Source organism: Martes martes (assembly GCF_963455335.1).
Source record: "Martes martes genome assembly, chromosome: 17".
Lineage (NCBI taxonomy): Eukaryota > Metazoa > Chordata > Mammalia > Carnivora > Mustelidae > Martes > Martes martes.
The window spans coordinates 57460797-57487733 of NC_137905.1; the positions used below are offsets into that span (position 1 = coordinate 57460797).

The window sequence follows — 26937 nt, forward strand, 5'->3', positions numbered from 1 at the left end:
GTCTCTGCTGGGTTCCCTGCACAGAAACAGCCACCCAAGCAAAGCTCTTCAGAAAGAGGGAGACTCTGGACCCAAAAGGCTAGTGCAGATGTTGCTAGTGTCCCTTGTCTCGTTTCCTTGGGGTTTAGAGTCTCCTTTAGTGGCTGATCAGACCCCAGCTCCTGCTTCTGCCTGATGGGAAAATTCGCCTGGATTCTCCCATCTGATTTTAAATTCTTCCCATCTTTCACTTTCCACCCTGGTCTTCACTGATTAATTACCACTCACCAGCCATAGGACTGTGAACAGGTTCCTTTACCTTTCTGAGTCTGTTCCCCCATCTGTGAAATGGGCTGGCGGCTTCCTCAGTGGAGATGTGAGGATGGAAAGGAAGTGTGTCCATGAAGCCCCGTGCCTGAAACCGGGACCTTCTCAGTCAGCCGTGGATTCTGGGTGGAGGTTGTAACGACACCTGGAATAGTCCTCGTCTGTTGCCCTGTGACAAAATACCTCAAAGTTTAGTCACTTGACACAACACGTGATTTTCCTTACGAAATTTCTGAGGGTCAGAAATATGGAAGCAGTTGACTGGCTGGTTCTAGCTCGTGGTCTTCTCTGAGGCCTCAGGTAAGGGCCTGATTGGAGTTCGACGGAGTCTAGTTTCCACGCTGACCCACGTAGGGCTGCTCATGACGGTGAACAAGGGAGAGAGAGAGAGCACCCAAGAAAGACCCCGGTCTTTGATTACCTCATGTGGACCACTTCTGCCTTATACTGCTGGTCACACAGACCAACCACAGCCCAGTGAGGGAGGAGGCTCCACCAGAATGTGCGTAACGGAGCTGGTGGAGGCTGCTCACCACTCAGTAAGGGGCTGAACTGAGGCCCTCGGACTCCATCCCTGACTCCCCGAGAGCAGCATGGTTGGTCTCAGTCTGCTGTGGGGGACCAGAGGGGTCTCCGGGGTGGTGACTGTCCTTGGGGTTCTGTGTGCTTCTCTGGGACCACAAAAGAAAACCGAATGTGAGGGAACAAAGCCCCATTCTTACCCTTCACAGGGAGACGAAACAGAATTATGCCCCAGATATGACAACGAGGCTGGAGGGCCCAGTCATGAAGAACACAATCCTGAGGATCGTACAGGACTGGAGCGCGGACTGCTGGGATGAGGCAAGATGGACAGAGTGATGTGGTGGCTTCCTGGATATTTTCTTCCTTTGGAAATGTTGGCCTTTTTCTGTGTGCCATTCTGAGTCTGGAATGGCCCAGTTGGTTCTAGAAAATGGTGTGAGGCATGACCTCTAAGCATCTCCAAGGGCCATATGTTAGACATGAATTAGTCACTGAATTGGGGGGGGGGCGCCCACCTCCCCCCTGCCCCTGCTCCCGTCTCTGAGTCTGTCATGCTAACATTGTCTCTGGAAAATATCTGACTGGCCTTTAAGGATATCGGAAGAATTTAAATAAAAATGTATACATGAATGCAGTTTGAAAAGTTTTCAAGTGTTACTTATTTACCAGTAGACTAGTATATGAGACTGTTCAGAAGGAAGAAATCTCGGGGGCGTTGGGCTGGCTCAGTGGGTGGGACACGCAACTCTTGATCTTGGGTTGTGAGTTCAAGCCCCATGCTGGGTGTAGAGATTACGGAAAATAAAATCTTAAAAAAAGAAGAAGAAGAAATACATCCCTTGTCTGTAAAAAGGTGTCCAGGGGACATTTCCAAGGAAGATAATACGACAGTGGGATGGAAAAGGGAAATCACCTCATTTTTGGTTGTTTGGGTTTTTTTTTTTAAGATTTTGTTTATTTGAGAGAGAGAGGGAGCATGATTAGGAGGGAAAGAATCTGTCAGTTCAGAGCCTGACATGGGGCTCAATCTCACCACCCCGAGATCACGACCTGAGCCGAAACCAACAGAGCCACCCAGGCATCCCTCACCTGGTGTTTAAGGAATGCTCTTAGGGTATTAAGGAGGGCACGTATTGCATGGAGCAATAAACAAAACAAAACAAAATATAAAATAAAATATAAAATAAAATTTTTAAAAAATGAAATAACTTTTTTAAATGGGTTTAGTCCATTAATACACTAGAACAAGTTAAAGGAGACGTTTCTGGGACACCCAGCAGACTGACCAAGAGCCTTGCTCTAGAGAGTGGTCCCCTGCATGGTCTGTCTGTCTCGTGGTGGGCAGGACGTTCGCTCCGACCCCACGGGAAGGGACTGTACATCACGGCACAGACTGAACTCTCAGGTCCAAACCCTGCTGTTCATGATTGAAGTATTAGGACAGCATTTGGAACTCAAAGATCTAGAAGCAGCCACACAATTTTTCTTTTGGAAAAAGCATCTTTTTCTACACAAAATGAGCAGGTATTATCTGTGTTGGTTTCTCTGCTCTCCAGAAGGGTCTCGTTACAAAAGTGAGAGCAGGTGGGATCCTTAGCCGACCCGAACCTCACACCATCCTTAAGGGGTAGAGAAAAACAAAGGTCCCTCAAAGTCAAAGTCTCCATTTAATTTGTTCTCCAGAGCCCAGAATTTAACAGCTGGAGCCAATGGTGAGCCACCACCAGCAGGATCCACAGTGAATGAGCCCCAGCTGCGATGGGGTCGGCAGGCTCAGAGCTGGGCAACAGAAAGCCGGAGAATCCACCCACTGACATGTCCCCTGTAAGGCCCTGGAGACACCCCTTTGCGAAAGCATTCGGGGAATGTGCCTTGGAAAGGGCTGGGCTTGAAAGTGTAACAATGTCCCCAGGCTTTGTGGCACAGCGTCTTACCTTAGGGGGCTTCAGACCTCCGGACTCAATTGGAACAGGGTGTGGTTCAGGCATCGAGGGGTTTTACAAGCCCCCCCAGGTGATTCTAATCTAGGGGAAAGTTCGGGAATACAGAAGTGGGCTCCGTCCTTACCACAGCTGGTAATCATCCTGCAGTAATCAGCCTATCAGATCGACACCTCGCAAAGCTCAAACTTAAACAGTGTTGTCAATTATATCTCAATAAAGCTGCGATGGCGAGGACAGGAAAGCTCGGGGGGGGGGGGCCACCATTCACGTGGAGACTCGAGGCACAAAGGGCCTGGTATTTCCATTACCCAGGATGGACACTGTAGAAGGGGAGAATTCTGGAGAACGTTCTTCTCACAGCTAACAGGACTGCTTACTGTGAGCTCACGGGGAGTCCAGGTAAGAGTTTCGCGGAGGGAGTGGACTGAACCGACATCAGCAACGGCATCAGACAGTGGCCAGTAAATACGGGTCGTGTAAGTAAGGACACACGCGCGATGATTGCTGTGGGACAGCTCAGGGGAGGCTGGGGACGGCAGGCAGCGTCCTCACCAGTGAGCGCTGGGACAGGTGGGAGGGCAGTTCACACAGGTGCCGAAAGCAGCTGCTCTGCATCTGTCCTGGGTCTGGCCATTCCGAGGCCAGGGCAGCCAATGCGAAGCAACAACGTCACTGGCCCAGGATTCCCCAAAGACCCTCGCTGTGCGGCTGCCCGTGGGCTGGGGAGCGGGCTCTGGTTTGGTAGGCGAGGAGGCGAGGAGGTGAGTCGGTATTTTATCCCGTCCGGTTCCTAGTGCCTTCCCCTCTCCTTTCTTTCTCTGTTACTGATTCGGGCCTATTCCTTGAGCTCTGCTCTGTGCCCCCGGGTTCTCCATGTTGACTAGCCAGAGCCCAAGGACCAAAGACACCCTCTGAAAGAATGAAGTGCCCCATTTCCCCCATTTTCATAAAAGAGCGTTTTCCACATTCACCTGGGGTATGTTCCTCAGTCCTTCCCAGCCTCTAGGTCTAAAATAAAGATCTTGACTCCGGAAAACAAACTGAGGGTTGCAGAAAGGGAGGTGCATGGGGGGACGGGGTCACTGGGGGGTGGGCTTGGAGGAGGGCACGTGATGAGATGAGCACTGGGCGTTACATGCAACTGAAGAATCACTGAGCACTACATAAAAAGAGAAAACAAAAAGAAAAATAAAGGACAGAGTCGGGGAGGCCGTGGCTCCAGGTTCAAGATGAGCTGACGTCTGGACTTGTGGGAGCCTGGGGGTGTCGCTGGGTTAATTATGCTAATTATATGTTAATTACAGCTTACGGTTCTCCTGAGGCTGTTCTTCATTAGTGAGGAAACTGAGTCACGGATGAGTTGAACGGCTTTGCCCGGGGTAGCAAGGGGTGAATCCATGCTCGGAACGGCGTGTGACTGATCTCTCGCTCTGCGACCGTGACTGCCTCTACGGGATCGTTCAAGGCCCCCGGCAGAGAGCTGTTGCTGGTAGAGGCTACAGAGGATAGAGACCGAGGGAGAGCTTTGGTGTCCACGGTCTTTCATGTCCAGGAAATAGCCTTAACCTTGACCACCACTCTTGGTTTACGTTCTTCCAACCTACAGTCCTGCGTTTACGGGAGTAACAACCTTCTCCCCAGTCCCGTTGTGGTTTTACAGGGGACGGCGTCCCTCTGCCTCTCCCAGGCTAGTCCTCCCACCTGGGCTCTCCTCCTCTCTACTCCGGTGGGTTTGGTTGTCAGCTCCCTCGCTGGGATGTACTGGAAGACTGGGGGGCACTTACAACCAGGTGTGTGTTAAAATGCTTTTGCCTAAAGCGCTTCATGGAGGTAACCATCTCGCTGAGACGTCAACGAAGTCATTCCCCACCCCCCAAATGTTCTTGTTTGCTTTTGGCTTCTTTCTTTCTTTGGTTTTCTGTGTTCTCTTTGTTTATTTTTTTTAATATTTATTTAGTTATTTGTTTTTTTTAAAGATTTTATTTACTTATTTGACAGAGATCACAAGTAGGCAGAGAGGCAGGCAGAGAGTGAGGAGGAAGCAGGCTCCCTGCTGAGCAGAGAGCCCGATGCAGGGCTCGATCCCAGGACCCTGGGATCATGACCTGAGCCGAAGGCAGAGGCTTAACCCACGGAGCCGCCCAGGTGCCCCATACTTCTCATTTCTTTATCCAATTGCTTTGCTGCAGAATATATCAAACGGTAGTGGTGAGAGCAGGGAACAAGGAGCAATGTTCCATTTCCCTCCCTGGGCTCAGCAACCTGCTGTCAAGTGCAGCCCATCCCCTCTTTCATCGGAAACCGCTTTCCTGGGTCTCCGTTGTCAACGGCTGCCGAGCTGAGCGGTTGGGACAGAGCGCTAACGGCCCACAGCGCCAAAAAGGGCCAGCCCTTGGCAGAAAGTCTGACTTCTGCCCTGATTTTTCTTTCTAAAACAGTTTCACCATTAAGTATATTTGCTGGAGTTTTTTTTTTTTTTCCTGGCATTTTTACCAGCAGAAAATTCAGTCTGCTGCAGGATGCCTAGTTCTAGTTTGCAGAGCTTGTCTCCGCACCATGTAAGCGTTCACTGAGACCGTGTGATCTTGCTGTTTTCCTGGAAATGTGGGACTCGGGCTTTATTGTCACGCCAGCGTCCCTCAGTTTTGTCAGGACTGTGCTCCGTTTCTCTGACTGCGTGGCTCTTTGGCTCTACTCTGCCTTAAATAGAATCCGTCTTCCGGTGCGTGTGTGTGCCCATGTGTATTGTTTTTTATGCCTTTTTCCAAATTCTCATTCTCACCGCGCCCGCCTGTTTGCAGAATACTGCCCTTCTACTAGAGAATGAGAGTCTATTTCCCAAGACAAAAGAGCGCTTTTCTCATGCCGCGAGATACTGGTAAAAATTGATTATGGTGCAAAGAGAGGCTGCAAATACTTCAAATCTGAGGTCGTTCATGTCTGTGAGGAGCGGCAGAAACACAAATGAGACCACCTTCCGTAAAAACTGTAGGATGTGGAGCATCTTTTCACGGGTCTGTTGGCCATCTGTGTGTCTTCTTTGGAGAAATGTCTGTTCACATCCTCTGCCCATTTTTAATTGGATTAGTCAGGATTTTTTTTGTGTTGAGTTGTATCGGTTCTTTGTAGATTTGGGATACTAACCCTTTATCTGATGTGTCGTTTGCGAATATCTCCTCCCATTCCGTAGGTTGTCTTTTAGTTTTTCTGATCGTTTCCTTTACTGGGCAGAAGTCTTTTTGTTTTTAGCCATACTGAAATTAAAATTTTAAAAACCGGAAAAACAAAACTGTAGGGGTTTCTTCTAGGTTTGTGGAACAACTGAGGTTTCTGTTCCAGACTGGGAGAGGGAGTGATTATTAGCCACTCTTGCAAATGCTTTAATCATGCGAGTAGCCACTCTCAGAGGCTGTCACTTTCCAGAGGACATTCTTGATTGTCGTGGAAGCAGAAGTCGGAGCCGGGCTGTCACTGCATCTGGGAGCCTGTGCTTCTAATCACAGAAGCACACACCCTCCCAACATGGAAGTACCAAGGTGGGCTCTTTTCATTTCCCATCTTTACTGAGGTATGATGTACTAATAAAAATTATATATATTTAAGACGTTCAATGTAGTGTTTTGATACAGTGTACGTTACGTAGTAATTACTGCCATCAAGCTAGTTAACCTATGCATTACCTGTATGTGGTGAGAATATTGAAGATCTAATCTCAGCAAATTTCCGTTATACCCCACAGCACGGGTACCCATCATTGCCGTGCTGTGCGTTAGAGCCCCAGGACTTATTCATCCAATAACTGGAAATTCGCACTCTGACCGCCACCTTGTGTCCCCCCCCCCTCCCCCGCCGCCCAACCCCCGGCCAGACGCTGGCAGTCACCTCTCTCCTCCACTTCTGTGAGTTCTACTTACTTTCTGAGCCTTCGGACTTGGCCCACAAACACACAGGTCTGGCCGACTGCACCAGCTGCCCTCTGCCATGATATCCTCATTAGCCATTCCCTGCCGCGGAACTCTCTCTGGGATAGAAAGGGGAAATGGAGGAATGCAAGGAAAAGGACCAGGCAGCTGGTCCGTCCATGGCGATGGTCTGAGGGGTGCCACCTAAGGCATTTGTGATAACTTGTGTCCTGTATCTTGGGGGGAATCGTGTGCCAGTGTAGACCTCTTTGTCTCTGGAAGCAGTGTTTGAAATACTCAAACTTGGGAAATGTAGCATTTCGTCACAATGGCATCTCTGTCCCCTTCTTTAGCCTTCTTTCATGCAGTTCTGTGTTTCCTTCCATGTGTGTTATAATCTTCAGTTTCTTTATCCTCGGACTCTCTGACGGTAAACCGGAATCCTCCCAGCACGGCAGGTGGAGAGGCAGAGAGGAAATGACTGCCAGGAGCCAGCGTGTGGGTCAGGAGAGCAGAGAGCAGATGCCCCGCCCGCCTCAGCCAGCCCAGCAAATGCTGAGTTTGACCAGACCTGTCCCTCGCAGTCTGGTTGTACTGGGGTGGGATGGGTCCAGCACCAGGAAGGAGCTAGACAGGACCTCAGTGGGCATCTGCAAACCAGACTTGGAAGTACAGCAACTGTAAGAACACGGAACACAGCTAATTTCCACAGTGATAGGACTCCTGGGGAGAAAAACAAGTTGCCATCTACTTGAGCATCCTGTGCTCACCTGTCATGTGTACATCTTCTTTGAAGAACTGTCTATTCAGATCATTTGTCCATTTTTAATTGGGTTGTTTCTTTTTATTAATATAAAAGGATTTCCATTTTTTAGATACAAGACCCTTATCAGATGAGCTTTTCAAACATTTATCCATTTTTACACCGAAACTCTACTTGTGTTTAGGTAACTTCATGTTAACTTAACAGACCCAAAAGGAATCCCCTGATCTAAAACCTGGGCGACCTCGCCGTCATGCAACTCTTGGTCTCAGGGCCATGAGTTGAAGCCTCATGTCAGGTGTAGAGCCTACTTTAAATAAATAGTGACTAATTTTCCATAAACGGTGGTAGCTTACTTGCCAGCTCCCATGAGTAGGACATATTAGCCAAGAGCATCACTGACAGGTGTTTTGAGGGGTTTTTGATTTTCTATTTTAACTCCAGTATAGTTAATATACGGTGTTACATTAGTCTCAGGTGGGCAGCATAGTGATTCAACGCTTCCGTACACCGCCCTGTGCTCATCAGCACAAACGCACTCCTTCATCCCCATCACTTGTCTCCCCCCAACCCCGTCCCCACTCACCTCCCCTCTACTGACCATCAGTTTTCTACAGTGAAGAGTCCATTGCATGGTTTGTCTTTCTCTTTTCTTTTAATTTGCTCATTTGTTTTGTGTCTTAAATTCCGTGTGTGACTGAAATCATGTGGTATTTTTCTCAGCCTGACTTCTTTCACTTTGCATCATACCCGATAGGCCTATCCATGTTATTGTGAGTTGCAAGATTTCACTCTTTTTTGACTGAGTGATACTCCATTGTGCATGTACCACGTCTTTTTTAGCCATTCTCTATCGATGGACAGTTGGGTTCTCTTCCATAATTTAGCTATTGTAAATAATGTTACAATAAATGTGGCAGAGCACATACACTTTCAAGTTAATGTTTTCATATTCTTTAAGTGTTTTTAATCTGACTCTATGCCGGGTGCTGTTTTGGGAATGAGGGATAAAGGCAGCAAAACATCCCGGAATTTATATTCTTATAACAAGATAAATAGATATAATGTCAAGTTATTTAAAGTCTATGAAGAATTGTTACCCATGAATTGGGCTTCTCTGTGTGTTTCACAAAACAAACAGAAAATGTTGTTTCTAGTGACTTGACGAGGTTGGTTGTATGAACCCGAGGATTTGATCCAAGAGTCTCTTTTGAATCTTATTAATCTTCCACAGGTACCATTTCTCCATATTGTTAAGGAATCTGCTTTTCCATCAAAATCTGAGCTCTCAGCCTTGCGCTAAGATGAGAGAAGCCAAACTACCCTCCTTTTCCAACTACGCACTGCAATGGTGTTTCATGCAGCTAAGCAAGGAAGAGTTTCAGACATTTAAGGGATTGCTCATGGAAAAAGTTTCAGAAGTGGCAATGTGCTCCTTTCCACGGGTTGAAGTGAACAATGCCAATGTGGATCATCTAGCCTCCCTCTTGCATGAGCATTATGAAGAATCTCTTGTCTGGAAAATATCCAATGACATCTTTGAAATGATGGGCCTGTCCACACTCTCTGAGAAGGCAAGGAAAGAGATGAAAAGTGAGTATGCCTTGGGGGAAATCTAGGGGTGGGAGAGAAAGGAGGTTACCTTGAGCTCCCATGGGAATGAAGAGGGCATCCTTGGTCACTAATTGGGTCCATCTCCACAGTGTGAGTCTGAACTGTGAGAAGTCACTCATTAGTCATCCTGCCTGGCTGGAAATTAGAGTAGTCCCCACCCTGTGGAAAAAAGAAGAAATGAGTAGACAGACCCTCTACCCAGACAGAATTTGGTTGAAGTTCGTAGACAGGACTTGGAGTCCTAAGTTCTAAGCTTGAGCTCTGGACCTTCTGCTTGTTCTATGTGTGACTTTGGGCAAATTTCCTTTTACTCTGACCCTTGGACTCCACACTTGGAATAGTAACTTTGATGCTTACCTGTGCTCTTGCAAAGACTCAATAACGTAATGTATACAAAGTGGTTAACATTTCACAAAGTGGTTAACATTTCACTCATTCACTTATTGAGAACACTGTGGTGGTTGTACAGTGGGTGTCTCCCATATTTCTTGCCTGAGGCTAAAGCCAAGGAACTTGTCTAAGGACTGATCTTGTCAGACTGTTGGTGTCAGTATCATAGCAACATGCTCTGATCAAATTGTGTGATTAGCTCAGGGTATTTAGGAGAAAGGTAGTGGAAGAAAATAGTCCTCCTTTATCAGGAAGAATTCTTTTCTTCGACCATGGACAGAAAACTTAGAGTCCCGAGGGTGAACAGTCAGACTGACCCTAAAGACTACAGGTATGGCCGTCCCTAGATGTAACTCAGCATCTATAGCTACAAAGGACTTTAAGAGAAGCTATCCCTCCCAAGCTTCCAAAAAGCCCCAAGTGGAAAACATGTTGATATTATTCACAGGAAACGAAGGTTATAAAATTAAAATGATGACTGATATTTACTGAGTCCGTACTCTAGGTGAGGCACTACGTTGAAACCGCCCTGCCATGGAGTCAAACCCACCTGATGAAACGGGTTCCCCATGGCAGGAGCTAAAACACGGGTTCTACCAAGTTCTACATGAGCTCATAGGTGACAAAGATGAGACTCATTATCTAACATGTCTTTCAATCTTCATGGGTTATGAGCCAGAGATTTATAGCTTCCAGTGCTGTAAGGAAGAGGGAACGATGGTGATCTTTTTTTTAAATGGTGTAGGAAAAGGAGAGGTTCCTATTCCAGACCAGAGAGAAATGAAGACTAGAATAACTTTCCAGAAGAAGTGAAGTTAAAGCTGAAACACATGTGAAGAGAGGAGCTAGCCAAGCTAACTGGGGATGGTAGAGAAAACAGGATGAGCAACAGAGATTGCATTATGAAGCCTTCAACAGGGAGCTTGGCTGGACCACGGAGAACAGGAGGGAGCAAGGCAAGAGATTAATATGGGGAGGTAGACTACAAGTCCAACAGCACAGCATCTTGAGGATAATTTTAACGGCAAAGCATAAACAATTCATTTTGAAGGGGACAGGGGTAAAAATAATCCCATTGGCGTTTCAGCATTGTTGCTGATGTGTTGTGTGGTCCAGAAAGAGGCATGACTAGATGTGGGGAGACCAGTAGGAGGCCATTCTGGTACCCCATGGGAGAAATAGTGGTGTCTTGGGCCAGAGTGGCAGTGGTTGTTAAAGAAAGTAGAAATGCAATTGGAAGATGTTTCAAAAGAAGACACACTGGTTTTGTAGGACTTAAGGCAGACAGAGGATATGCCTTAAGGATGATGCCCTTGTTTCTGGCATAAGAAAGTGGGTGGATGGGGTTCTTTTAAGATTTTTTAAAAATTCCTTTTGAGAAAGAGACAGCACAAGCAGGGGTAAGGGGCAGAGGGAGAGGGAGAAGCAGACTCACTGCTGAGCAGGGAGCCTGACATGGGGCCCAATCCTAGGACCCCGGAATCATGACCTGAGCCAAAGCCAGATGCTTAACCGACGGAGCCACCTAGGTGTCCTAGTGGATGGGCTATTAGCTCATCCCAAGAAACACTGGAACAGATGTTTTAGAGCAAGTAGACTGGAGAAAGAGTGGCCAGTGTTAGCGCTCATAACTTGGACACCTCTGTTTGGATAATTCACTACTCTGGTGAGTAGTCAACTAACTAGCTAAAGTTCAAGAGAGGGGCTGAGGTAGACTCTTGAAGATAAACTCTGGAGAACTGTAATACTCTGCCTCATGTGCATTACCCAAGGCCAGACAGCAAAAATGGGACTGGAATTCACAAGTTCAAACTCCAAGCACGCTTCATGACCAGTCTCTGCTATGTCACTGGGCTGGTGTCACTGGGGGATCTGACTCCATTGTCTCCGTTACCAGCCAGTCATGGGACAAACTGAGATCCAGAGGCTTTCTTGGTTCCCCTCAGTCATTTGGGTAGAGGACGCTCTCATCCCCAGTCTGGGTAATTGCTGTGACTTTACTGAGACAGTCGTGTCATCTCCTCTCTGTTGCAGAATATTCACCGGCTGAAATACCAGGAAATTCTACACAAATGAAGAAAGACCAGGAACCAAGCATGAAAGAGGTGCCAGGTCAGTGTGGACGTGCTGGGACAGTGGGTACGTCTAAAGCCACATGGCAGTTAGTTACTGGTACGCCCGGGACTTGAACCATGAATTCTGATGGTCCAGTGTTCTTTCTAGCCTGGACCTGGGCCCTGAGGATCTAGTAATCATGGTCTGTCTTATTCAAAGTCCAAGAGAACTCTGTGACCTTAAAGCTTTCTTACAACTCTTTGGGTTCCCATCTTCAGTTTGGGCAACTTCATGACCTTGCCAGGACAACCTCCACCTGACGGTCTGTTTTGGACGCTTTGGTGCAGAGCTCCAGATAGCATGAAATCAGACTCAATACAATTCCTGAAATAGCTGCGTACTGGTGCCTGCCGGGCACTGCTCTGTGGACTTCTGTTACATCCGTGGACAAAGTACGTGCAAATCTCCCACATTCATGAAGCCCGTACCTCAGTGGAGGAAAGGGAGACCAACAAAAGGGATCAAAGCAGTGAAGCCACAACGTAGAGGGAAAGATGTAGGCTTTCATAGACAGCAAGCATTCCCCAATATTAACCACACTACCACGGGCACATCGCCAGCCTTCCAGCAGTCAGCACTGACCGCAAAGTCTAACACTTTGGAAGAATCAGGACCAAGTTCCTGTTGATGCAGCTTTGTCTGGGCTGCGGCTAGGAAAACCCCCTTCAAAACCAAAGTCTGAGCAGTTGATGAGTCAGAGTCTCAGAATCCCGGAGGTTATCAATTGTTCCAACTTTTTTTTAAAGATTTTTATTATTTATTCAACAGAGAGATAGAGATTACAGGTAGGCAGAGCGGCAGGGAGAGGGAGAAGCAGGCTCTCTGCTCAGTGGAGAGCCTGATGTGGGGCTCGATCCCAGGACCCTGGGATCATGACCTGAGCCAAAGGCAGCTGCTTAACCAACTGAGCCACCCAGGTGCCCCTCAATTGTTCCAATTTTAATGTAAATGTCAGCTTAACCGGGTGAGTCCTATATATTATCTTCCCGTGGACAAAATTGTATTATGCATTTATGGATTACTTAGGGGTTTAGCGATGGTGTGGAATGAAGACACGGCCTGACTAATCTTGGTAGTAGGAACAAAATCGATGAAGGCTGGGGTCTTACCAGCCACATTGGAAAGCCCCTCTAAATTACCGTTGTCGGTCAGAACTACCACCTGTTGAGACCCTGTGAGTCAAGCATGGCGTCACATGCTTTAATCTCACAAATCTCAACGGGATCCTGTGTGGTAGTCACTGTAATTCCAACTGTCCAGTAACAAAACAGATTCAGAGGCCAGATGGCTTGCCCAAACTCTACATGTATAGACAGGCAACTCCACAACAGAGGAACGGTTCTCCTAGCTTTACAGATGAACATACAGAAGCCTGTAAGCCCAGCTGATGAAGACCTCATAAGTAGGAAGTGACAGAATTCCCACTTACATCCTATGTTTGAGTAGAGACCACCCCCTCCCCGTTCCTATCCACCAGGTTTTATCCCTCATGTTAATGATTTGCTTAGAGGTCTCCAACGAGTTAAAAGCAGAAATGAAACCAGAGCCTCATAGCTTCGGATTTTGAATCAAGTGCTCCTTTTACAGACAGTTAGTCTGTCTCGCTGAGCCAGCAGCTGCCATTTTCAAACTGGTCTTAAGACGTGGGTCTGTGCCCTCTTTGATTCAGATACTTACATAAGAGGGGGGAATTCATCCTTCCTCTCTTTTTTGCAGAAATTTCACAAGCTATAGAACAAGATGGTGCCATATCCGCTGAGATAAAACAACAAGGTAAAGAAAACTGATTGACTTTTTCTTTCCATCCTGGAATGGAGTTTGGGTGGTCCGGGAGTCCACTGTCCCTTTACTCACCTGCACTCATCTCTGTACACTGGTCTCTTCCCCAAGAGCTCCTAGAATCATCACCAAGGACAGAGTCCTGTGTGTTCACTGTGATCATCTACAGTCACTGGGTACAAAGAGAGATTCCAAAAACCTGTGATTCTGATGAACTTGGGCGTCAAGCACAAGTTCGGTTGATAGGAGCTAAATATAGAGACAAGAGTAGGTGAGTTCTTTGTTCGAAATTCCTTGGCTAGTGGTAATCTTTGTTCCCCTCAATTCCTTCTGCCAAACTTTATTTTGGGGATACCTACCATTGGAAGAGCTGTGACGGAAACATAGTGGTAAAATATCTCCACATGGCCATGTACAGTTCTATGTCAACCAAACCAAACACAAAATGAAGGTGATATCCCAGGTGCCGTGATTCTATGAGATAGCAGCTCACCAAGGAGGTGACAGCAGGCTCTCCTGAGGAATGTTACTTGATTCTTTTTTTAAATTGGTGTGCCAAAAAGCTCATCCTTTTAAAAAAATTTTTAAAAGATTTTATTTATTTATTTAACAGAGAGAGAGAGAGAGAGATCACAAGTAGGCAGAGAGGCAGGCAGAGAGAGAGAGAGGAGGAAGCAGGCTTCCTGCCGAGCAGAGAGCCCGATGCGGGGCTCGATCCCAGGACGCTGAGATCATGACCTGAGCCAAAGGCAGAGGCTTAACCCACTGAGCCACCCAGGCACCCTGCATCCTGTGGTTTTAATACAGTCCCTGAATACCCGTCCCTGATACAGAATAATGAAGTTTAAGGTGTAGAACTTCTCTGTAGAGACTTTATGTAGAGATAGTCATTGCCTTATACACCCGTACAGAGAGAGTCTTGCCTTTTTTTTAAAAAGATAATAGTGTTACTGACAAATGTAAAGACCCAGGATTGGAGGGGCTTCTCTCATGTTACTGAGTACCTATCAGACGGCAGAGACTGTTGAAGAGGCCGGAAGTATGGAGGTAAAGTTCTTTCATGGAACTTAAACCACAGTCTAGGTGCTGGACAACAACCAGACGCATAAAAGTTGCCATTTAGAACAAGTGCTGGGATAAATATAAAACCAGAGGGGTGCCTGGGTGGCTCAGTGGGTTAAAGCCTCTGCCTTCGGCTCAGGTCATGATCCCAGGGTCCTGGGATTGAGCCCCGCATCGGGCTCTCCACTCAGCGGGAAGCCTGCTTCTCTTCCTCCCTCTCTCTCTGCCTGCCTCTCTGCCTACTTGTGATCTCTGTCTGTCAAATAAATAAATAAAATCACTAAAAAAAAGAAAGAGAAGCAGAATCACCAACCTGGAATAGCAAATACAGCACCCGGTACATGGTCTGTTCTCAGTAAAAAAGTTTATCTACCATTATTATTATTTTAAAAAATAAAAATAAATAAATAAATAAAACCAGATAATGTGAAGGAATTATGGTTTGTAATGACAGTAGTGGCCACTGGTCATTTTTGCCAAACCCTGGACTAATAAATTTTGAAGGCACATTCTCTCTTAAATATTCACTGCAACACTTTAAGAGGAGGTTAATCTCCTCTCAGAGGTGGGGAAACTGAGGCTCAGAAACTGACAGCATACAGCAGAATGTAGAATTTCAAACAGGATCTGTCTCACTTCAAGGGCCATGACTGACTTTTTGTGCAGAGCCGGACCCCCTGCGTGGAGGGGTTTCTCCACGGGAGCCCAGGGCTGCTGGAGATGCACGCCTGTCTCTCAAGCCTGGAACTCAGGCCACGGCGCACACATCCTCCGCTCCCCCACGCCTCTCTGTCCTTCAGAGACCATGTAGGACTGTTGGGCAAAGCTCATTCCTTTAACAAATACTTAGTGTCCACAGGGTGCCAGGCATCCTCATGAATATTGAAGACGCAACAGTAAATAAATAAGTCCCTGCATGGGGTCTACTGAGGGGACGAGGACAGGAAGCCAACAAAGATGTAATGTGTCGGGTATTAAGTGCTAAAAAGAATGATCAAAGGGGACAGATAGAGCGAGTTTGTAGGATGTTCCTAAGCTTTGCAGAAGTGGTCTTTGAGGGACGGAGCTTGTCATCAGTAGGAAGGAACACAAGAACCGTGTCTGACTTAGGACCGCTGATTCTAGGTCCGGGGTTTGGGGGTTTGTTTTGGTTTTTCTTTTTCCCTAAATTCCAGACTTTCTTCAAATGTTGTTTCCTGTTTTTGTTCTCCCTTCCCCTGTCCAACTTGGGCCGTGGAGATAACACAAGGGACTACAAGAGCTACGTGATGACAAAATTTGCTGCAAAGTTGGATGAATTCCATGGTTTTGAACACCTTGCCTCTGACTGTCCAGAAATGCAAATGTTGCTGGGAGCTTTCAATCCAGACCAGACGGGCTTCCAGCCCCGCACTGTGGTTTTGCACGGAAAATCAGGAATCGGGAAATCTGCTTTGGCCCGAAGGGTCCTGCAGTGCTGGGCACAGGGCGAACTCTACCAGGCCAGGTTCTCCTACGTCTTCTTCCTCCGTGCCAGAGACATGCAGTGCATGAGGGACGGCAGCTTTGCAGAGTTAATTTCCGGAGAGTGGCCAGACTCCCCGGTTCCAATGATGGAGATCATGTCCCAACCAGAAAGGCTCTTGTTTATCGTTGACGGTTTCGATGACCTGGACTTCGCCTTCCAAGATGACGATGAGAGTCTCTGTGAAGACTGGGCAGACAGGCGACCCCCGTCTGTTCTGATGCGTAGTCTGCTGAAGAAAGCGCTGCTCCCGGAGTCCTCCCTGATGATCACCGTCAGAGACACGGGCATAGAGAAGCTCAAATCCATGCTCACGTCGCCCCGTTACCTGCTCGTGGGGGGCATCTCCGTGGAGAAGAGGGTCCAGCTGCTCCTTCGGCACACGAGGAACGAGCATCAGAAGACGCAAGTCTTGCGAGCCGTGGCCGACAGCCGCTCGCTGCTGGACGCGTGCCAAGTCCCTGTCCTGGGGTCGCTCATCTGTGAGGCTTTGAACCTGCAGGAGGTGTGGGGAGAGCGCCTTCCCCCTCCCTGCCACACTCTCACAAGCTTGTACGCCACGTTCGTGTTCCACCAGCTCCGCCCTCGAGACGCCTCCCGGCGCCATCTCAGCCAGGACGAGGCCGCCGTCTTGAGGAGCCTGTGCCTCCTGGCGGTGCAGGGCGTGTGGCGCGGGAAGTCCGTGTTCTCTGCAGATGACCTCCGCACCCACGGACTGCGGGAGTCTGAGCTCTCCGCTCTGCTTCGCACAGACCTCCTCCTCCGGGACAGCAGCCGGGAGAGGTGCTGCTACTCCTTCCTGCACGTCAGCCTGCAGGAGTTTTGTGCTGCCCTGCACTACGTTCTAGAAGGACTGGAGACAGAGAGTAGTCCCTGTCCTGTGCTCATGCAGAGGTTGGCGGAGCTCCGACAGGCCGGCTCTGATGCCCACCTGCACCAGATGAAGCGGTTCTTGTTCGGCCTCATGAGCAAAGAGGTGACGGGGGCTCTGGAGGTCCTGCTCGGGCGCTGTGTCCCCCAGGCGCTGAAGCGGGGGCTTCTGAGCTGGATCTCTCTGCTGGGGCGACAGCCGGGCACCTGCACCCCGCCGGACTCGCTGGATGCCTTGCACTGCCTTTTCGAGACTCAGGACGAGGAGTTTGTCCACTTGGCATTGGACAGCTTCCAGGAAGCTTGGCTCCCGATAGAGCACCGGACGGATGCGCTGGTGTCCGCCTTCTGTCTACAGCGGTGCTGGTATTTGCAGAGAATCCGCATCGAAGTCCCGCAGAGCCTCTCGAAGGACGAGTTCTCCGACGCGCAGCCCCTCATTCCCCAAGGGTGAATCCTTCATTTTACTTTTTTTTTATTTTACCATTTAGTCTTTTTTTTCTTCCTATCCTCACTGTCTTATTATGCTCAATCCGCCAACGTGTAATACATCCTTAGTCTTTGCTGTCGTGTCAACAACTCATTAGTTGAGTAGAACACCCAGTGCCCACCACCACACATGCCCTCTTTTTTAAAAAGATTTTATTTATTTGGGAGGGCAATAAATTAGGGAAGGAGCAAAGGGAGAGGGAGAAGGAGACTCCCCGCGGAGCGGGCGCAGTCCCGGACCTTGGGATCGTGACCTGAGCTGAAGGCAGAGGCTTAACCGACTGAGCTGCCCAGGCACAGCCTTTCCTTCCCATCTTCATGGAGGTATAATTGACAAATGAAAATCGTACTTATTTAAGATGTACAATTTGGTAAAATCATCACCATGATTAAGCTAATTACCATACCCACCACCTCACATAGTTACTACTCGTTAGACATCCGTCTCGTGTAACCAGAACTCCACAGTCTTCCGCCAGCACCGCCCCCGCCCCCCAGCCACAGGCCACCACCATCCTCTCTCTGCTTCCGCGACTTTGGCTATTTTGTGTGTGTGTGTGTGTGTGTGTCAGAGAGAGAGATCACAAGTAGGCAGAGAGGCAGGCAGAGAGAGAGAGGAGGAAGCAGGCTCCCCGCTAAGCAGAGAGCCCGATGCGGGGCTCGATCCCAGGACCCTGAGATCATGACCCGAGCTGAAGGCAGAGGCTTAACCCACGGAGCCACCCAGGCGCCCCGAGTTTGGCTATTTTAAATGTTACATGTGAGACGGGATGTGTCTGTCTGTTACTGGCTTATTTCACTTACCATAACGTGCTCTAGGTTCATTCCTGCTCTAGCAAATGGCAGGATTTGCTTCTTTTTTAAAGCTGAGTACCATTCCCTGGCATGTGTGTGTGTGTGTGTGTGTGTGTGTGTGTGTGTGTGACATTTTCTTCATTCATCCGTCAGCTGTCAGTGGACATTTACGTTGTTTCCGAATCTTGGCTGTCGGGGATGATAGAGTGCACAGATCCTGACTTCAGTTCTTTCCCACAGATGTGATTACTAGATCACAGGGTCGCTTTATTTTTGCTTTTCTGAGGAACTTCCATACTGATTTCCACAGTGGCTGCGCCATTTTCCATTCAAGGGGGAGCCGGAATCTAAGGGTAAACCCAGTTCAAGGGCTGGCGACCCCACGTTGTCTTCGTACGTCCCCCCTGGGGTATTAAAATGTGCAGGGGGCGGGGTGGGAGCGAGAGCAGGCAATGAAAGCACAAGGCGGCGTCACTAAGTTGACCTGAGCGCCTCCGAAGCCGGGCCCGTCCTGCCGTCAGACGCTGGTTCCTCTCCTCTGACGCCGCTGGGGCGGTTGCGCGTGTTAAATCCCATCCTGTAGAAGCCAATGTCGATTTCTCTCTCGTAGGATGCCAGCCAAGACCCTTGCTGCTGAGTGCTGGGAAAGTCTCTGCGGCGTGCTCAGCACCCACCCGAGCCTGCGGGAGCTCGACCTGAGCGGCAGTGTCCTGAATGAGCGGGCCATGAAGACCCTGTGCATCAAGCTGAGGGAGCCAACATGTAAAATACAGAATCTGATGTAAGGCTGCCCGGCACCCCCCACATGCCCCTTGGTGTGGCTATGTCACCGCTCTCTTCTCCCACCTACCAGAAAAGATCCATCTAAGAATGTAATCAGAGGGGATAGCTATTGTGGAAGATACAGGAGCCAAGTTCCCAGAAGCACACAATGGGGAGAAACTAAAGACCCTGTGAAGGGATTATGGAGGCAGGCTCATTCGCTCTGGGTATTGAAGGATGAATAGGAGTTCGTTAGTAGGGACAAAGGTATGAGGAGCTCCTTGTAGGCAAATGGCTGGAGCATGAGGCCACTGCAAGACGGAAGTACTTGACTTGAGGGAGGATTTAAATCAGTTCTTAATGCTTTTAGGTTCATTAATAAGGTAACAAATATTTGAACACATGGTAAGGTCCTGGGTCTGTGGTAGACCTCAGGGTACACCCCAGGCTCCTGGAGTAGGAGACGAAGTGCTAGTTCTGCCGCAGACAAAGGTTCTGCAGCGTTGCCCCTGGGAACCCCTGCTCTTCACTCTTGCCAGGCAGTGATGAGCCTGAGTCTGTGTCATCACTGTATCTGCAACACAGTAACCCACTGTGTGTGTATTTGTAACACAGCAGTAACCCACCATGTGTGGTAACGAGATTCGGGTGTTACAGGGGTTTCCAGAGGTCCTCTTCAACTTCCTACCTCCCTTACTAACAACTCATAAGCTTCCCATGCAACTATGTGTATATATCGGCAAACGACTTTTCTTAATCCAAATGGTGTCACGACATACACGCTCGTCTGATATTTGAACTTTCTCTTCAGCTGAGCTTGACCATATCTGTTTATAGTTTTCTAGTCTCTCTTCTTTAAGATTTTATTTTTAAACAATCTCTATACCCAGCATGGGGCTTGAACTCACGACCCCAAGATCAAGAGTTGCCTCTTCTTCCAACTGAGCCAACCAGATGCCCCATGGAGCTCCATTCTCAATGGACTGAGTGTATTTCACTCATCAGCGTAACTCTCTCCTTCAGCTCCTTGTTGAGATCTCGGGGTATCAGCGTCCCTTGATACTGTTTCCAGTGCCTGACGTCTCATGCATGCTCATGAATTTGTTGCTTTAAATTAAGTAAGCGTGGGTCACCTGGCCGGCTCAGTGGGTAGAGCGTGCAACCCTTGATCTGGGGATTGTGGGCTCGAGCCTCACACTGGGTGTAGAGATCACTTACACAATTTTTAAAATCTTTAAGATTACATAAATGCAAATAGTCTCGTGCGTATTTTCCGCTTTCTCTTGAGTAGATTTAAAGATGCGCAGGTTCCCCTGGGCCTTCGTCATCTCTGGATGGTTCTCATCACCAACCGTAACATGAAATACCTGAACCTGGAGAGCACTCACCTGAAGGAGGCCGACCTGACGATGGCGTGCCAAGCGCTGAGACACCCGAGCTGCTTGCTGGAATCGCTGAGGTACGCTCTGGGCGTGGCTGCTGCATTTTCGGTTTTGCCCTCGTCGGCTTCCCTTTCTAAATGTTCGCAGCAAGTTGCAAACCCGTGAGAGAGGAAGAGGGCCGTCCAGAGGTGGTGGTGGTGGACAGGCAGCAGCATCCGTGGGCGGACCTCACACGCCCCTCTGTGCACCTACGGGCAAGGCGGTAAACTTCATTATGCATATTTCACTATGATGAAAAGGTAACTGACTTTTAAGATTTTATTTATTCATGAGAGAGAGAGAGAGAGAGAAGCAGAGGCAGAGGGAGAAGCAAGGTCCCTGCTGAGCCGGGAGCCACATACGGGACTTGATGCCAGGACCCCAGGATCATGACCTGAGCAGAAGGCAGAGGCTTAACCATCTGAGCCACCCAGGCACCCTCAGTTACCTTTTAAAACAGATTAAAACTCTTCGGAGAACAGGGATAGAAGGAACATTCATCACCTTCATAAAATCCACCTATGAAAGACCCACATCGAATATCATCTCAACGGGAAACAGCTGGCGGCCTTCCCGTTGAGATCAGGAACACGACAAGGATGCCCGCTCTCACCGCTCTCACCGCTCTCACCGCTCTCACCGCTCTCACCGCTCTCACCGCTCTCACCGCTCTCACCGCTCTCACCGCTCTCACCGCTCTCACCGCTCTCACCGCTCTCACCGCTCTCACCGCTCTCACCGCTCTCACCGCTCTCACCGCTCTCACCGCTCTCACCGCTCTCACCGCTCTCACCCACCGCTCGCTCTCACCGCTCTCACCCACCGCTCGCTCTCACCGCTCGCTCTCACCGCTCGCTCTCACCGCTCGCTCTCACCGCTCGCTCTCACCGCTCGCTCTCACCGCTCGCTCTCACCGCTCTCTCTCACCGCTCTCACCACTCGTCAACGTGGTACTAGAAGTCCTAGCAACAGCAATCAGACAACAAAGAGAAATAAAGGGTATCCAAATTGGCAATGAGGAAGTCAAACTCCTTTGCAGATGACATGATTCTTTATATGGAAAACCCAAAGGACTCCACCCCCAAACTACTAGAACTCATACAGCAATTCAGTAACGTGGCAGGATACAAAGTCAATGTACAGAAATCCGTGGCTTTCTTATACACTAACAATGAAACTATAGGAAGGGAAATTAGAGAATTGATTCCATTTACTGTAGCACCGAGCACCGTAAGATACCTGGGAATAAATCTAACCAAAGAGGTAAAGGATCTGTACTCGAGGAACTACAGAACACTCATGAAAGAAATCGAAGAAGACACAAAAAGATGGAAGACCATTCCATGCTCTTGGATCAGAAGAGTAAACATTGTTAAAATGTCCATACTGCCTAGAGCAATCTGTACTTTCAATGCCATTCCGATCAAAATTCCACTGGCATTTTTCAAAGAGCTGGACCAAACAATCCTAAGATTTGTATGGAATCAGAAGAGACCCTGAATCACTAAGGAAAGTTGAAAAAGAAAACCAAAGCTGGAAGCATCCCATTACCTGATTGCAAGCTTTACTACAAAGCTGTGATCATCAGTGTTTCATAAAGATAAAAAATGAGGTGACAGGAACCCTCTTGGCAGTTTCTCTCGGGGTTGTACCTTACATGACTATGATACAACGTCAAACCCAGGACACTGACACTGACCATCACACGGAGGTCCTTCTCTGCCTGTTGGTCACAGGTGGGGACTCGTAAAACCATACCATACCCAAGATTGAGGGTCATCACCCTGTTCCCTCTTCCAGCCACACTATCCCTAATCCCTGAAAATAACTGATGTTTTCCATCTCCATAATTTTGTCATTTGGACAATGCTTTCTAAGTAGAATCCTACAGTATGTCACTGCCCTCTGATGGGCTTTTTTCCTTCTTTTTAATATATATATATATATATATATATATATATATATATATATATATATATATGAGCAAGAGCGGGATGAGGGAGAGGGAGATAATCTTAAGCAGACTCCATGCTTAGTGTGGAGCCTGATGTGGGCCTCGATTTCATGACCCTGAGATCAGGACCTGAGCCAAAATCAAGAGTCAGATGCTTAACCGACTGAGCAGCCCAGGCACCCGCCCCCAAGATCGGCTCTTTTTCAATCAGCCGATGCCCCTTGGATGCATCTGTCAGTGGCATGCTTATTTTCAGTGCTGAGTACCACTCAGTAGGAGGATAACCACAGTTAGCACAGCCATTCACCTGTCCAGGGGCGTTTGGGTCCTTTTCAGTTTGGGGCTGTTACCACGGATTTGTAGATCCTGCGCGTGTGTTTTGCCAATTAGATTAACTTGGTCTAAAGACACTGGTACTAGATGCTTCTGCCGAGACCGAGAAACACAAGGTCTGTTTTGAGCTTTAATGGACCCAGAGCAACTGCGGACAAGTGTCTGGCTTTGCCCCATGTGCGTCCGCCATCCCAGGCCAGGGTCATCAAGACGCTGTTCCAGAGAGGAAGACGAACCATAAACAAGTGCAAACAGTCCCGAGAAAGAAGGAAATCCTGCCATTTGCAACAACACGCAGGAACCTTGAGGACATCATGCAAACTGAGACAAAGAAAGACAGAGAAAGACAGACACCCTATGATCTCACGTATGGAATCTTAAATAAGTTGAACTCCTAAGAACAGAGTAAAATGGTGTTTATCAGCCACTGGGGGGGGGTGGGAAGTGGAAATACGTTGTTGAAAGATACAAACTTGCAACTAGTAGGTGCACAGGTCTTGGAGACCTAGCGCACAGTTTAATACTTATAGACAACGACATTGTATTATCAACATAAAACTTGCTAAGAGACTAGGTCTTAATTATTTCCACCACAAAAAGAAAGAATTACGTGGCCTGATGGAGGTACCCACTACTGATACCACAGCAATCACATTGCAGTGTATGAATGTTTCAAATCAACATGCTTATACCTTAAACTTATTCAATGTTACATGTAAGATATACTTCAGTTTTTTTTAAGTGCAAACATTGGCGATCCTTCTATGCATGAAGTAATGCTGGAGAGAGGGGTTTTGGGTGAGGTGGGGTGGGCCAGCACAGTTAGGTAAGGTTTGGAGACTGGCTGACTCAGTAGAGGAGGCAATGAAAAATGGAACCACATAAAGACGTGGGGTTGGGGATGAGGAGGGGCGGTGCAAACACGAGGAACAGCAGATGCTCAGACCCTGAGCCTAGAGCAAACCATGTCCAGAAGTCAGCGACACGGCCAGAGTGGCCGGTGCACAAGGAAACTTGCTTTGGGGGGAGGAATGAGAAGGTGCTTTCCGTTGTTTATCTCTGCAGGTTGGATCACTGTGGACTAACCCCCGCCTGTTGCCTGGTGATCTCCCAGATCCTTGTTACATCCGTCAGCCTAAAATCTCTCAGCCTGGTAGGAAATAAGGTGGCGACCCCGGGCGTGAAGGCTCTCTGTGAGTCCTTGGCAGCGTCGCAGTGCGCCCTGCAGAAGCTGATGTGAGTCGCGCTTCTTTCCAGCAGGGTTCCTTTCTCTTAACTGACACGGCCCAGATGGTGGGGGAGGAGAGAGGGAATTAGGGGGTGCCTAAGCCAGGGGTTAGAATGGGAGTTCTGACCCCATGGGAGTGCCCCGATACTGAGGTATAAACAAGACAGTAAATAACATCTGTGTCTTTGCTACCAAACTCTGAACAATACAAAAGTCTAGGGGAGAAGCCAAAGGCGTAGAACCAGAGAGAAGAATGTTGGCTGCCAGGGGCTGGTGGCCGAGGGGAGAAACGGGGAGGAGTTGGTTAAAGGGTACAGATGCGCCGTTGAAAGACATGTGAGATCTGGGATCTCACGTACAGCATTGTGCTCACAGTTAGTACTGCTGTGGTACATACTGGAAAGTTTCACCAGCGCCCAAATCCCAGAGTCAGCCTGCGGTTGGGGTTGCCATCCATGGGGTCCTAGAACGCCAGGCTGTGTGCTGAGTGTTCTCGTCCCATGAATGCCCTCCTCACAACCTGCCAGCTAGGAATGATTTCCACCCCTGATAAGGAAAATAGAACCCAGAAGAAGGGACATCTGTTGTCTAGGGCCACAGAGGGAATAAAAGGCAAAACGATAACCTGAGCTCTGGTTTGACACCTAAGGCTCGGAAATCTCCCCCTTGATGATCTACAGTCTGGGCAGAGTTGTTTCCCGCACCTCTCCCAAAGCATGCCGTGTCCATAACATCCCGCTTTCATGGGGAGTTTGAGTCAAGTCATAGAAAAAATTAAAAACAAAATGGCACAAATTACCTTATAAAGTCCTGAGGGGGAGAGGATCACCTTAGAAGCCAACATATCTTCTCTCCCTCAGTCTATAGGGGTTAGACGTTCCCTCTATCCTCTTAGGTTCAATGTCTGAGGCCTGCAAATTAAACTGATGATTGACAAGAGAAAGGGCACACATATTTTATCGGTACTACTTTTTTTTAATGGGCATGGAGGCTTCACAGAAAAGATGTGAGAAACCCAAAGAAGTGGTTAGACCCAAGCTTCTATGTCATTTTACCAAAGTTACACTAAATTGCAGAGAAGTGATTAGACAAAAGGCGTTTGGGGATTCTAGGGGCTGATAAGTTGTGGGTAGGTGACTAGTATATGAGAAGGAACTAATGGTGAGGGTTATATGATGACTCTTCTCCATGTCCCGTCCATCGCTGGTGACAAGGGTTATTCTCTTGCTGGTACCAAAGAGGAGGGACACACGCACAAGGGAAATCCATGCCCTGTTTTAGGCAGATGGGGGCGAACACAGAGCCCTTCCTGTGTCTGCTTTTTCCCAGCTGCTCTCAGCTCAAGATCATCCTTATGCCAAAGTGACGTCTTTCAGGCCTACATATCCTGACCCCCTTCTAATCCAACCCAGCCAGTAGTTCTTCATCCAAATAAGCCACTCTTGGTAATATGGAGGAAAAGCTTGTTTTTACATGGTTTTAAGCACTTTACATGTGTTGGTTCATTTAGCTTTGCCACAATCCCATGAGAGAAGTACAACAAACTTCTCGTTTTCAAGTGTTATTGTGTACTGAGCTCTGAGACACAGGTGGACTGGGAAGGTCACCTTCTAAATGGGGGGTCCCGCATCTCAACAACATCTCATGGCACATGTGAGGAGCAAGGACACCTGGAGGGGGGCAGGCTGACCTTGTCCATGTGTCCCATTGTGGGTGGTGGCAGATCTCGTGACCCAGGCCACCCAGAACATCAGGGTCGGGTTTGCAAGTTAAACCCAAGACACAGTGTGACATCACCATATGTCTGCGAGGGCATGGTCAGCCACGGGCTGGCATTTCCGTCCCTTCCTCGGGAGGGACGGAGGGAGGGAACCTTCAGAACAGACCTCATGCTTTCCCCCCGGGGGCTCTCTCCTTGCAGACTGGGGAACTGTGGCCTCACAGCTGCCGACTGCCGGGACCTGGCCTCAGCCCTCATCAGCAACCAGAGTTTGACGCACCTGTGCCTGTCAAGCAACAGCCTGGGGTGCGAAGGCGTGAATTTGCTGTGTCGAGCCATAAAGCTACCCAGCTGTGGGCTACAGAGGCTGATGTGAGTCCAGCTCGCTTTCCTGGGGGGCTGCATTGCCTTTTCACAAACAGCATGTCCCCCTGGCCGAGCTCAGAGCCGTGGGAGCACGGTTGCACGGTGAAGGGGACGGATAAGTGCCACCTCCCGTCCCCGCCGATTCCCTCCGTGCGTGGAGACGCCCACCTCTGCCAGTTTTCCTGCAGTGGGAAGTCCTCGTTTATCCAAATCCAGGCGGTTCTCGTTCTTTCCTGCAGTTCCGGTCTGCAAAGTCACCACCGCTCACAGGGAGACATGGGGTTAGGTCCCTGAGAGCCTCAGTCTCATCTTCATCAACCAACCGGCGCCTAACCTTGCTGGGTGTGTTTCTGTTTGAAGACCCCTTATTGAATGCGCGTCGCTGATTCGTTCTCGTGGCGCTCTGGGCCCACAGTGCTGTAACTCGTGGCGGGACGAAGCTCCTCTACGAAGCGCGTTCTCCGGGCACCAGCACAGCTGCTTGTGCGTGGGAACACGGGGCCGGACTTCAGCTCCACCCGTGAGCACCACAACTTAAACAACCGAATCACCAACAACAAAACACAAAAATGCAAAAAAACGTGGCACTAACTGGATCATGAAAAGGAGATCTGTTGACAACGAATTTGAAATGAGTTTGGCCTCCGTAGGGAGTGTGTGCGTGGGGTGGCTCGAATATTTCTCTGCTGTGCACACGCACGTGCATCCACGAAGGACCACAGGGACCACAAGGATGGATTTGGGCAGCAGCGTACAAATCTTGGCAAGCAGACAAACATGCAAACGCATAGCCCATGAATAATGAGGACTGACACCATTAAGCACAGGTGACCGGCGAACATTCTTGGTTGTTGGTGATGCGGAGATGACCAGTGCAGTCCCTGGGTTCACAGAGCTTAGGTTCTGGGAGGGGAAGCTGGATAACTGAGATTTTCAGATGACGGTAATGGTGACCCAGGGTCGGCAGCCACAGAGGTGGTGTCCCAGCACTCCAGACGGCACCACGCGCACAGCTAGGGGAGGCCGTGTCCTCTAGCTAGCAGACAGCAAGCAGTCTCCCTAAATGCTTTAACAGCGGCCACCCCGTGGCCGGGGT

General features: G+C 48.8%; 1 protein-coding gene across 1 annotated transcript in view; it reads left to right on the top strand.

The window, feature by feature from the left end:
• Positions 1–8743: 8743 nt before the first annotated feature.
• Positions 8744–26937, top strand: part of NLRP5 (NLR family pyrin domain containing 5) — a gene marked incomplete at both ends in the record, with an annotated part of 28895 nt that continues 10701 nt past the window's right edge. The window contains 6 exons of the mRNA XM_080828636.1: positions 8744–9032; positions 15639–17223; positions 18668–18838; positions 20111–20278; positions 23593–23763; positions 25677–25847. Coding sequence (XP_080684762.1) covers positions 8744–9032; positions 15639–17223; positions 18668–18838; positions 20111–20278; positions 23593–23763; positions 25677–25847 — 2555 coding nt within the window. The remainder of the gene's footprint in view (positions 9033–15638; positions 17224–18667; positions 18839–20110; positions 20279–23592; positions 23764–25676; positions 25848–26937) is intronic.